Source organism: Pteropus alecto, unplaced genomic scaffold (genome assembly GCF_000325575.1).
Source record: "Pteropus alecto unplaced genomic scaffold, ASM32557v1 scaffold5, whole genome shotgun sequence".
In the NCBI taxonomy this organism is placed as follows: domain Eukaryota; kingdom Metazoa; phylum Chordata; class Mammalia; order Chiroptera; family Pteropodidae; genus Pteropus; species Pteropus alecto.
The window spans coordinates 32,502,181-32,515,584 of record NW_006441953.1 but is presented as its reverse complement, the minus strand read 5'-3'; the positions used below and the strand labels follow the sequence as shown (position 1 = coordinate 32,515,584).

General features: G+C 35.4%; 2 protein-coding genes across 2 annotated transcripts in view; both read right to left on the bottom strand.

Annotated features, from left to right (window-relative positions):
* The window catches only part of POLN (DNA polymerase nu), an 86,390-nt gene extending 84,139 nt beyond the window's left edge, over positions 1–2,251 (bottom strand). Inside the window, exon 1 of the mRNA XM_006919110.3 lies at positions 86–2,251. Coding sequence (XP_006919172.1) covers positions 86–224 — 139 coding nt within the window. The 5' untranslated portion in view covers positions 225–2,251. The remainder of the gene's footprint in view (positions 1–85) is intronic.
* Positions 2,252–2,389: 138 nt separating this feature from the next.
* HAUS3 (HAUS augmin like complex subunit 3) lies at positions 2,390–13,383 on the bottom strand. The gene is made up of 4 exons (XM_006919033.3): positions 12,049–13,383; positions 10,682–11,121; positions 8,999–9,227; positions 2,390–2,721 (listed from the first exon to the last, which is right to left on the bottom strand). Exons 1-4 carry the CDS (start codon positions 12,955–12,957, stop codon positions 2,488–2,490), a joined length of 1,812 nt encoding a protein of 603 aa, XP_006919095.1. The 5' UTR covers positions 12,958–13,383; the 3' UTR covers positions 2,390–2,487.
* Between the last annotated feature and the right edge of the window lie 21 nt (positions 13,384–13,404).

The following is a 13,404-nucleotide window of genomic DNA, read 5'->3' as shown; positions in this document are numbered from 1 at the left end:
TTGCTACATTTCATTTTCAAACCTTAGCCTGCAGAATTAACATTCAAAGTAACAAAAGATAGAAAAGTTCATAAAAACTACTCACTCTTTTCACTCTCTCTCCAATTCTTAGACTCCACTAAATCACCTGAATGCATAGCGGACATAATCTTCTGAGCAACACTGGAAAGTGGTATCTTACAGAGATCAAAGCCTACAAATGTTTTGTAATTTTCCATTTTCATACAATCCTAAACATAAGATAAACATAATAACACCCATATATTAATTTTGAGACTTCAAAGAAACAAGTTATTTAAAACTTTTTATGTACTGAGACTGTCTTAAAAATTACTATATTAATCACAAGAAACAGATATAAACTATCCCCAAAATAGATAGGATAGTAGGAAGAAAGCAATGGTTAGAGGCTCATCTGGGGTGTTATGGTAAGCAGGTAACAAAGAACGTATTTTCTAGTTAACCAATTTTAAAGCAAGCAATTTATTTAAATACTTCCTGAGATTTCAAACGGCTGTTATGATCTTCAAACTTACAAATCTAATACCATAAAAATTATTAACTGACTTGCGTGATTACGACATACTACCTGACACCCTGTCACTCACACTGCTCAGCTGTACTGGCCCCCGGGACTAAGCAGTGATGGTCTGGAAAGGACAGTACAAATCATCAAGTAGTCGGTCATATATCTTAACATATCTGGCACTAATCTAAACAGAATTTGCTATTCCATGAACCAGGAAACCAGGTGACATTTCTTCCACATTACTGGAGAAGAGAAAAATTTTAAGTAAATTCTCTATTCAAAGGCAGAATGGGGGTGGAGGGGAGAAGGAAAGAAAAAAGTACCCATGAGGAGCTAATAGCAAAATCTCAGACAAAATTTTTGCTACAAAATTTTCAAGCATATTAAGATCTACTAACAAAATTTCAAATAATGCACAAATACATTAACTGGTAAAGCATTTCTGTTCAATGAATTACAGAAATTATCGGGGCTCATATTACTAAACATGCCCATTTTCTGATGGTTACAGCTGAAAAATTCCATAAAGACCACCTATAACGTAGTTTTTAGATACTAAGAGCAGATAATATATTCTTAGCAAGAATATTCTTGAAGGTAATATCTACATCTCTTTTCTCTATGAAGCTTACATGGCATGTAACACAGGCCGCTTATAAATCAAATCCTGTATTATTGATGTAATAATTAAGCTCCTTCAAGCTATTTATACCAACTCTTAATTTTCTAAATATGACACTTGTAACCCAACTAATAGCCCAACATTTGAAGTATTTTCACTCTATAGAAACTGATTAAAACAGCATCATACATCCTTTGAGCAATCGCTTCTGTGGAACTTTGAAATTTCATTTGAAAGCCATTCCTCTGTTAAGTCACACTGAAGTCAAAAGCACTGCCAAGACCTGCCTTGTGGAAATTTTGAGTCCCCAGGACCCGGCCTGTAAAATGGACAATGGCCCATGGAGATGTGGCATTCATTGTGGTCTAAGTAGGAACATTGAGTCTCAAATTATGAGGGAAAACAGGTTGAGAGGCAGAATTTTATTTTATCGTCAAATATGAGGGACTTGGCTATTTCACATATTAAGGTCTATAGCTTTAATAATGCTGATTCAAAGTTCCACCAATCCTTTAAATACTTAAAAACAGAAAATTTCTATTTCTAAAAGAATCGGTAAGAGAGATATAACTATTGAAAAATATTTGTATTAGATAATACAGTAGTGCCCCCTTATCCACGGGGCATCCAAGACCCCCAGTGGACTCCTGAAATAGCCAGTATCGAACCCTATATATACGCTATGTTTTTCCCTATACATACATACGTTTTCATTTAAAAGAAGCACTTTATGGCTTCTCTGTGGCACAAATTGCCAGCATCATTACTCTTGCATTTTGGGACACAAACATTGCAATACCGCAACAGTTGATCCAAGATAGCAACTAAGTGACTAACAGGAAGGTTGCACGTAGCATGGAGACGCTGAATAAAGGGATAATCCACGTCCCAGACGAGACGGAGCGGGACCCTATAAGATTTCATCAGGCTATTCAGAACGGCATGCAATGTAAAACTTCTGAATTTACTTCTGGAGTTTCTCATTTAATATTTTCAGACTGCACTGGGCCACGGGGTAACTGAAACTGCTTTAGACGAAACCGAACGTGAGGATGTGAGGGAACTCTGCGATGCTTTCTCCCTAAAAGTAAAAAGTTACCAGGACCTAGTGCCACCATTGAAAAGTTCAAGTCACAGAAAGCACTGGAACACTGAACGAACACGTTATATTATATGAGGGGAAAAAACACTGACATAACACTTGAATTCATTAAATTAAATGTCCCGTTGACCTCAAATTTAAAATGTTAAAAGCGTTTATTTGCTACATTCTCTTCCTAATAGATAAAACATTAAAACAGAGCACAAGTAGTAAAGATTCAGTTTTTAGTAATTTTCAATTTTTGGGACCAACAGCTTTAATCTTTGATTGGTTTTCTAAATTCTCCACAATATTTTTCAGATAATCTTCATCTTTTAAAAAATATACATATAATTCTCTTTCCATTTGATTCAGCTTATTAGATGCCAAGATTTTTCTTTTTGTTTTCACATCAGCAAGAATATCAGTAAGAAGATGATTTAGCTTATTCAGTTGAGATTCAACGTGATGAAACTGCTCCATTAACTCCTAAAAGGAAAATAAAAATGATTTTAATGCAAGAGCTCTATTTGTAACACCAATTATAAATTTATAATGTAATTTACACAGAATTACATTTATGTATTATCTTAAATTATGTTAAATCAACAATTTTAATAAATGAACCTCAATAAAAAATCTATAAGTTTAATATAAATTCCATGTAAGATCAATTGCAATAACTTCTGATAGGCAATTTTAAGTGATTCAAAGCAAACTCTTACTCCCTGAAGAGTACTTGATATGTAAAAACTGTTCTGCACATTCATACATTCAACAAATATTACTGAATGCCTACCATGTGCCGAGCACTGCCCTAGAGACTACGGATTACACAAATAAACGCCATCTCCTTCATGGAGTTTACATTCTGCTTAATTAATCTAATCAAACCTTGTTTTAGCCTAATCTGTTTATTCTAGACACAGGAGGTACTGAGAAAGTCTTGAAATAGAGCAATTGCCAATAAAAAAAGAATTACCTCAACAAAAACCTCCATTTTTCTTTTTTCATTGTTAAAGATAAAATTATATGTGACATTCAACAATCCTGACTTACCGTGTCACCCTCCTGCTCAAGAACATAGACATGCCGGACCCATCACATTTAATAAATTGACACTCTTCACTTCCGAACATTAAAAGCGGTTTATTAACAAGTTTCCATGGTTTTCTAAGCAAGTATTCTACTCCTATAAATTTTCAGCCAGTATTACCAAAGAGGTTCGCAGAAAATCTGCAGCTCTAACTGCCTCATCACTGCCCAGAGCTTCTCAGCATGGGCCACAAACACAGTGGTCACCTGAGGTGCCCGTTACAAAACCAGATTCCTGCCCTCATTCCACGCTACACTGCTCAAACTCAGCAACAGGGCCAGGAAGCTACACTTCAACTGGCTCCCTGGTGATTTAATGCACGAGTTCAATAATGACAGCTTACCATCTCTCATAAAAGCCAGAGAGCAGTAATTAAACTACAAGTTGTAAAAAAATCAAGTAATACCTAAATACGTGGTCTCTCTTTGAGGAAAAGCTTGGCAAACTTGAATACGATGGGAAACAACAATCTCATCTTTAATTTCAATACTAAAGATCTTTATAACAATTGCTAAAATACTCCTACAGATACTGAAAAATATTCAACTTCATTAATAATAAAAATGTAAGTTAAAATTAATATGGATAGCATTTTGTACCTCACTGGGCTAGGGAAAACATTACATGATACTCAATAACAGTGAAATAACCAAATTTTAGTGATTCTAGGATACAAACTTTCATTTTAACATATCTGAAATTAGCATGCATTTCATAATCAAGAGCATCATCTAATGTCATTGACCAGACACGCAAGAAATGGTGAATTGCCCGTATGAAAAAAAAATGTATGTGTTGAGAACATTGGGCAGGAGCTCTCCCCCCAGCAGCTCTGTGAGAGTCCTACGAGGGAGGCCCTGCTAACTACAGGCACAAAGCTGCACAGCGGTGCATCTGCTCCACTAACAACTCACCACCCCCTTCTCAGGCCCTGCAACCACCACCATTCTACTCTGCTTCTCAGCTCGACTATTTTAGGGGTCTCTCGTATATGCGGAATCATGCACTATCTGTCCTTGTGACTGGCGTACTCCACCTCGCATATTTCCCCAGGGTTCATCCACACTGTCGCATGCTGCAGGATTTCTTTTTACTTAAGGCTGAATGACACTTCACTGCGTGCGTACACCACACTGTCCCTACCCGTTCCTCCACTGATGAGTACTTAGGCTGTTTCCATGTCCTGGCTGTTATGTGTAGTGTTGCAAAGAATGTGGGGTGAAACATTACTTTTACTAACATTTCTCTGAGATCCTAATTTCGATTCTCTTTTTAAATATCCCGAAGTGGAACTGTTGGATCATGTGGTAGTTCTAGTTTATAATTTTTTGAGGAACCTCCAAACTGCTTCCCACAGCAGCTGCACCACCATTCTGCATTCCCACCAAAAACGTAACAAGAGTTTCAATTTCTCCACATCCTCACAAACGCTTGCTGTCTCTGTTTTTTTTTTTGATAATAGTCATCTTAACAGGTGTAAGGTGTTATCTCACTGCGGTTTTGATGCATTTCCTGATGATTAGTGACACTGGGCATCTATTCATATATCTGTTGGCCATTTGTATGTCTTCTTTGGAAAATTATCTATTCAAGTCCTTAACCCACTTTTTAACCAGGTTATTAGCATTTTTTGCTATCCCCAGCATTCTTGATTATAGAGTACGGAAAAGTACAAACAACTTTGAGTGAAAAAGTAACGCAGAAAAACTGACAATGTGAATCTTCGGAAAACCCTATTTAAATTGGCTTATTTTTTCCCTTTAATTCATATTAAAAGAGTGATAAGATAAAAATCTACATCTATCTGCACCAAAAAGTATCTTCTAACAAGTATAAAATAAAATTCTAAATAAGTATTGTGTCGGTTTAACTGTTTTTCTTAGCAATTCATAAAATGATGGTATACCCTATGATCAATGGTGTCTATTACACAGGTAATTAGTGCTGGTGGCACTGTACACAGGTATGACCCCTTTAAAAAGCAATATGGCAGTATAGAAGGCCAAAAAATATTTGTGTACCCAAGGAAGTCAAAAATCCTACTTCCAAGAATTCATCCAAATGGAAGTGTCCAACAACAAAAAGCTACATACACAAGATATGCATGTCTTTCAAGAGCAAACGAAAAAAGAAAATGCAGATTATCAAAGTACCCAACGATTGGCTACAGAAACTAAGACATGGTAATTAAATCAACAGAGTACTGTAACATTAAAAATTAAGACAATTATTTAGTGAAATGTTTATTTCATAATGCTATGTAATCAAGGAAGACTAAAAGAATAAAAATATATGGAAATAAAGGTAAAAAGCATATACCTTGCAAATACTAACAGAAAGAAAGATAGCAAAGGAATATGATCAGGTAAAAGAACATTAAGACAAAAATAACAACAGGAATAGACAGGGTCATGATGTAATGCTACAACGGTTCAATTCACTTCAATTAAATCCACCAGGATAATTCGCTGAAATTTTAAACCTGGACATAACTTATAAAATAGACTCAAATATAAAAAAAAAACTGTTATAACTACAAGGAGAAGTTTTAAAATCTACACTCACAGAAAATTTTTATACCACTATTTATTGGATCAAGAAAATCAGTAACAGGAGATTTTTTTAAAAATTTATTACAGATATCACCTCACACCCATTAGGATGGCTATTTCATATATTTTTTTAAGGAAAATAAAAGTGTATACAAGGATATGGAGAAAGTGGAACCCTTGTGCATATCTGGTGGGAATGTAAAATGGTGCAGCTGCTGTGGAAAAGTTAGGCAGGTCTTCAGAAAGTCAGACACAGAATTACCACATGACCCAGCAATTCTACTCCTAGGTACATACTCAAAGAAAACAGGGACTCAGATGCCCGTACTCCAACGTTCCTAGCAGCACTATTCACAACAGCCAAAAGGTGGAAACAACCCAAATGTCTTTCAACAGATGACCAGATGAACAAAATGTGGTGCATACACACAATGCAATATTATTCAGCCATAAAAAGGAATAAAATTCTAACACATGCTACAATATGGATGAAATTTAAAGACATTATGCTAAGTGAGATAAGCCAAACACAAAAGAACAAATATTGTATAATTCCATTTCTATGAGGTACTGAGAGTAACCAAATTCATAAGTAGAATAGAGGGTATGAGGGGCTGGGTCGAAGGTGTGGCAGGCAACTGAAGGAGATGAAAAGTTCTGGAAATGAACAGCGGTCATGGTTGCATGACACTGTGAATGTACTTAACGCCACTGAATTAGACTCTTAAAGATAATTACGATGTTAAGTTTTTACAGTTTGTATATTTTACCACAAATTTTTTTTTGCTTACCAGAATTAAAAAATATATATTTTAAAAAAGTAATCACAAGCTTTCCTGTTTCAAGGTAGGCTAACTGTTAAGATGAATCCTCCCATAGCAAAAAAAAATGTAAAAGGCTAAACATCTTTTAAAAATCAAACAAAACAAAAGCTTCCTAAAAGTAATGAAGAGATAACAAGACACTAAAAGGAACTACAAATCCATAAAACCACCCAGACTGGCAAGGGAGCCCAGAAGCAGCTTTGCTCTAAGGCAATTGCTACTCTTAGAAAATTGGAACCTATGATTCTTAAGACTCTCAAGATGAGTGGGAGAAAAATAAAAGCCCAAGGTCCGTGGAAGGTGAGAAGTCAAACAGGAGACCCTCTTCACAATAAGCTAAGGACTCAAAGAACACCAACAAGGTTAAGATCAGGATGGCCCAGGACACGGTTCCATAGTGTAGCGGTTAACATGTCTACTTTACATGCAGAAGGTCCTGGGTTTGCGCCCCAGTGGAGCCATGGTCCATGTGTCTAGGGCCACGCCACCCTGAGCAAGCCCAATGTCTGATCTCGGAAGCTAAGAGGGTCGGGCCTGGTTAGTACTTGGATGGGAGACCACCTAGGAAGACCAGGTGCTATAGGCATAAATAATTTAATTAAAAAAAAAAAAAATCAGGATGGTCCAGGGTGGAAGAGCACTTGGATAGAATTACAGCCCAGACAGGAATCACTTGGGTCCGCTAAAGACTTTCAGACTTTGCACCCGTTTAAGGTTCAGAACTGGTAGTGCTCATACTATCAACACAGACATGAAGGCAAAAAGCATTTAAGGATCATTTGTTTTATAATGATACCCTTCACCAGAAAGATAGTGATTTTAAATTTGTATGCTTCAATAAATAGTGATGGGACAACCTGGTTATTCATAGAAGAAAAAAATAAAATTAGAACTCTACTTCATGTCATACATAAAGTTCTGGTGGATTAAAGAACTAAACTTAAACAGCGTAACCTTGAGAAAGTAAAAGGGACTCATTTTGATGTTAAGGACAAACCTTAACAAAACAAGATATAAGAAAGAGCAATCATAAAGAGTTAAAAATGACATCGAAATGAAAACCCTAAAAAAAGCCAAAAACAAAAACTGTAAAGAGAGAAAAATCAAGCCACAAATAAGGAGTAAATCTACATAACCCACATAATTTACAAAGGATTGGCATTTAAAATATATAAATAACTCTTACTACAAATAATTGAAGAAAAGAAAAAAACCTAAAACGGGCAAAGAAGATGGAGAAGCAATTTTCAGAAAAAGATGAATGACCAGTAAACAACCGAAAGGAAGCTCAACTTCTCCCTAATAATCATGGAAATGCAAATTACAATCCCAATGGGATGCTATTTTGTATCCGTAGATTGAGAAACGTGTGAATTAGACAATGCTATGTGATGAAAAGGATGTGGATAAATAACATCTCTTGGAGTCTGCTGGTACTATATTGTACAACCATTCTGGAAACAATTAGATGTACCTCGTAAAACTGAACTGGTGATCCAGCAACTCCACTCCCAAGTGAGAATGAGTATATGTGTGTGTGTACACACGCACATGTAACTATTAGACATGCAACAAGACTATCCATAGCAGTATGATTAAAATAGCAAAAACTGAAAATAACCTAAATGTCTGTCAACAGAAAATTAAAATGAAAAATTTCGTACAAAAGAATACTAACTATATAAGAGAAAACCATGAATGAGCTACAGCTTTGCACGTATCAACACGGATGAATCTCAAAACCATACTAAGAAACAAGCAAGTCACTGAGGAATACACGTAATATAATGCCATACATAGAAAGTTCAAAAACATACAAAACTAAACAATATATGGTCTAGGAATAGATATGTCTAATAGAACTGTAAGTAAAAGCAAGCAAATGATAAAGTTAACCATAGCAGTTACTCCTTAAAGAAGGGAAAGGGGTGCTATTAGCAGGAGCATGCTGTCATCAAGTGTACACAGAATAAAGACGTAAGGACAATCTCTATTTGCTAAGACAGGTGAAAAAATATAGGGTGGTTTTATTATTTTTTAATTCTCAGCATAAGCATTACACATCCTTGTATGTCTGAAATATTTTATAAATTAAAAAAATTCTGTGTACGCTATCAAAACTATGTGAAAAAGATATCGACATGAACAAAAACTATAAGATATAAAAAAATTAATTCTGTATTAGGGCAACGGGATTTAGGGTAATATTTTCCTCAAGTTAACATTTTCCTTAGTATTTTTTACAATGAACGTTATTTTTTAAATCATTTTTAACTACCATGACAAGCACCCACCTGATCACTAAGCAAAAGCTGATTTCCTCCTTGATACAAAGCATCACAAAGCATGTCCACATCATTATTCAGTTTGGACAGAAAAAAAGAATGTTCTTGAGCAGACATTGCCAACTGATCTCGTACTAAAGAAACATCCTGTTTCAATTTCTCAGCCACTTCCTCCAGGTTTCCCTGAGTTATAAACAATTCTTTTTTCTTATTCTCTCCTTCCAGAAGTTGATAAAGCCTAAAATGTGAAAATCAAAAATTAGGAAAAAAAATCTCAAGTTATTAGTTTTCAAAATTACAATCTACTGTACTGGGGAATCTTTGGGGATAGCTAACAACTTCAAGCAAAGGAAAACATTCTAACTAAAATACTATCTCATTAGAGAAATATATATTCTAATTATTGTAATTGAAACCCCAGTTTTCCATTCTCCCAAGTTTTAGATGTAATTTTTTTTTACTTTAATTGCCATTAATTAACCTACTTCAAATTACATTTGAAATATCTCCCAAGAAAACATTTCTTTCATAGAATACAACTATGATGTAGCAGAAACAGCAATGAACTTGCCTAGGTCTGAGTTCTGGCTATTATGTAAGATCCAGATCAAGTCAACCTCTGAGACTTAATTTTCACATCTTAATATCTACATATTTTAAAGGATTGTAGTGGATTTAAAAAATTAGAAATGTAAAAAAAGTAAACAATAAAGAGCTACATAAATAATAATAGTAAACTTGCTACTCCGGACTTGTCCATATTTGATTGACAAATGAAATTCCTGGTGAGAGAGAGGTCACTTTAACACCTCGAACATTAATAGCAGAAAACTACGACCGGGCAAATGGAAAAATGAGAGACAGCACCTTCTACAAAAAGAGCCTGCTCTTTTTCTTAGAATTAAAAACATATGCATATTTATTTATTTTAACGAGTTGCAACAGACTTCACAAAACTGATTCGGCCCAACGCTGCCAATTTTGTTCCTGTGGGATTCAACTACACAATTCCAGGGGGGCACTATTCACATAGATCATGACGTCAATGCCGCCTTCTGAAATTGTGCAATAAAGAAGCCCTATCTATGCCCCTCATTTCATTAATAAGAAAACAAAGGATTAGATTATTTTCCTCTTGTCCTGGAAAAAAATGAGGAGTAGGATTCAGACTTTTGAAGCCTTTGACTACATCATTTTCAGTAACCCCATACCATCAACTTCTTAGACGTCCAGAAAAGGTGAGGAGCCAGCATTCATTCTCACTGATTCACCTGACTAGACAAAAGTTGAAGATTTTTCCCCCCTCTACTGCTACCTTCTCCAAATGCAGTCAAGTCTCAGCCCCACATGCCTACTGTACGCTAAGCTGTATTTAAACTTCCCACTGCAGTGAAACTCCTGCTTGAAATCTAAAATAAAGCATCTAGATAGTGGTGCCTAAAGGTAAGACCTTGTATATATTCATTCCTCCAACCCAGCCACATCGGCTTTACAGTAGATACTTCCAGATTGAACACGAATGAAAAGGGGAGCAAAAAATTAAAAAGGAAAAAGAGGCACACAAAAGAAAAGTGGGAGAACAGAAAGGTAAAAAATAGAGTACAGATACTTTTTAGTACTTCCACAATTTCAGTTCAAACTCTAGTATTTTACAAAAGAAAAAATACTCATTAAAGAAATAATGAAGCATACCTGTGAGTAGAGTAATCCTTGGTCTCAATGGTATTCCTTGGATTTATTTGAAGAGATATTGATGGGTCTGTTAGCATTTCTAATTGCTGGTGGAGCATCATATTACTTCGACTAAGTTCTTGAACCAAATTTTCAAGTTGACGGTATATGTCCCAATTCTTTCTCAATTCAATTTCATACGACAGCTGCAGAAGTTCAAATGATGCTTTCTGCTTTATCAGCTGATTTAAAACTAACTCTTGTCTTGCTGTGTAATAGTCTTGTTTAGCAATCTGCAGATCAAAATCTCCCTTTACAACTGGCATATTCAATAACTGGGCATTCTCTTTTACCACAGCAGGCAAACTTTTGTCTCTTATACAAGTAATTTGTTCTTCAAGTTTCAGAATTTCTCTGTTCAAGCTAGAAATTTTAGCATCCAAATTCTCTTTGCCAAGAGCCTACACAAAGAAAGCAATTACAATTAAAACTGCATGTATAAAGTTCAAATAGTTTAAAAATTATTTTCACTTTCCATTTTAGGTTATCAGATAACATGCTAATAAAAAATTTCATATTAGCAAAAGCCAAAATCATACTTGAAAAATGATAAAGTGCGGACTAAGTCAAGGGTAAAGCCAGTATAAATTGCTCAAATTCAAGGCTATTACTACCATAAATACAGCAATGGCTACCAAAACGGAGATCTTGTCATGCTTGTCTTAATAAAAATTATTAGCACACTACTCACTGATTGCAAATGTGCCGTTTTTCTTAAAATTAAAATAATCTCAGTAGCTAGTCTCCTAATCTGTCAGCTGCTTTTAGCACTTCTATATAACTCCAAAGTTTGTCAGAGTAACTAACTTGGTGGTAGTATTGTTTCAGAAAGCTACCTAATAGTTACAGTAACAAGGAAGCAAGTTTTCCAAGACAGCATTTGGGTATCTGCAATACGTCTATACATTCTCAACAAAGAAGAGGATTTACAGTCCACTGAAATCATTAGCACCATGCTCTGGTCAGAGCACACAAGGCAGAATATTCAAAACACAGCAGTAAGGACCTTTACGCATACGCCATAGAAAAGGAAATTTCAGTGTCATCTGTATCTGAACCAAGACAAATTTCAAATCCAGAATGCAAAACTACTTTTGTTTAAAATTAAGTAGACGATGTGGTTGGGGTTAATAGTTACTATTTCTGCCCTCCACTAATGAGGATTTACTCGTATGAAACACCGACATGTATCATGACTTAAGCACTGAACAAAATAAGATAATGTAATGACTTATTATATCCCCGTTTCTAAAGCACTTTAATATCAATATTATATCTCCCATGACTAACAATTATGATATAAATCCAACCTCATTTCTCATGCTTACCTTGCTAGCGAGGCTATGAAGGTTCTCCTCTGCCCATTTTATACTTGACTTCATGCTCGAATTACTCGCTTTCAAGTGAATTAACTGATGCTGAGCACAAATGTATGCTAGCTGCAGCCTAGCCATCTCTAGCCGTCTCTCCTCAAGGATTTCTTGATTATCACAGATAGATGGTGCTTGTATATCTAAAAGCTGAAAATTTTCTTCATTTGAACTTTCAACAACTTCATGTATACCCTGAAAGAACTGTTTTTTGGTATACAAGGTTAATGCTGCTGTGCTTTGCTCTTCTTGGTTTAGGTATTTTTCCAAGGAAAACTGAGATAAAAACACTAGTGGATTGGTCCTTTGACCCAAATTAGCATGTCTGAAGAACATCATCAATTTTGCAACTCCATCAGTAAGAGCCTGAAGTTCATTCTTGATCTTAGTATTCATGGCATTTAGAATTCCTTGACTCTGCTTCAGCTTTTTAGCGGCTTCTTCTTTTTTAGCATTTAACTTCAGAGATTGGTGGCTAGTTACCGAAGCCATCAACTGGCGTTTATTACGTCGTTGAATTTTTAGGTTCTTTAATTTCTGCAGAGTTTTAACTTCCTCCTCTAATTTCTCTAGCTCTTTGTCATCCGGGGTAGGTGTCTTCAAATGAGAAGTTTTACAGGTTTTAAGAACTTCATCCAATGCTGCTCCTTCTAGGATGGGCTTGCCTGATTTTTGAAGAATGCTAAAGGCTTCCAATTCTTCTTCAGACAATACGTTCTGTTCATTCACATTCCCACAAAACCATTTCAAAAACGATTCATCTTCAACAGTCTCAAACAACCAGTCAAAATCTTCCCCATTCAGAATATCAGCTTTGGGATAATCGATTTTTTTTAATGTTTCCACAAACTCGTTTCCACAACTCATGGTTTAATTACCCAAATTTCTGTAATTGATATGGGTTTATGGTATTGATATTTTCAAAATAAATGGAAATACGAACAAAACTAATTTTATGTTAAGTTCACAGAGAAGGGAAAAATATTTTTAGAATCTATAATGATTTCTCCTGGGGGGGATAAAAAAAAACAAGGATTAGAACCCAAGTAAGGTAACCGCATTTTTAAAAGGACAATATAAATATCAAATGACATCTGGTACCATCTAGCACGGAGAGTGTTGCAGCTGAAATGTCCGATGAAAATAAAGGGAAACAAAATTAACAATTAGGGCGTTAAAATACTGCAACAATGAAAACCTCAGTAACAAAGAAACTTTTATTTCCCCCCCCCGAAAAGTGGTTTAAAATGTGTGTGACAGAGCAGCAGCTCCGTTTTTAATTCCAAATCAACAGGTCCGCGCCATCGTGTGGTT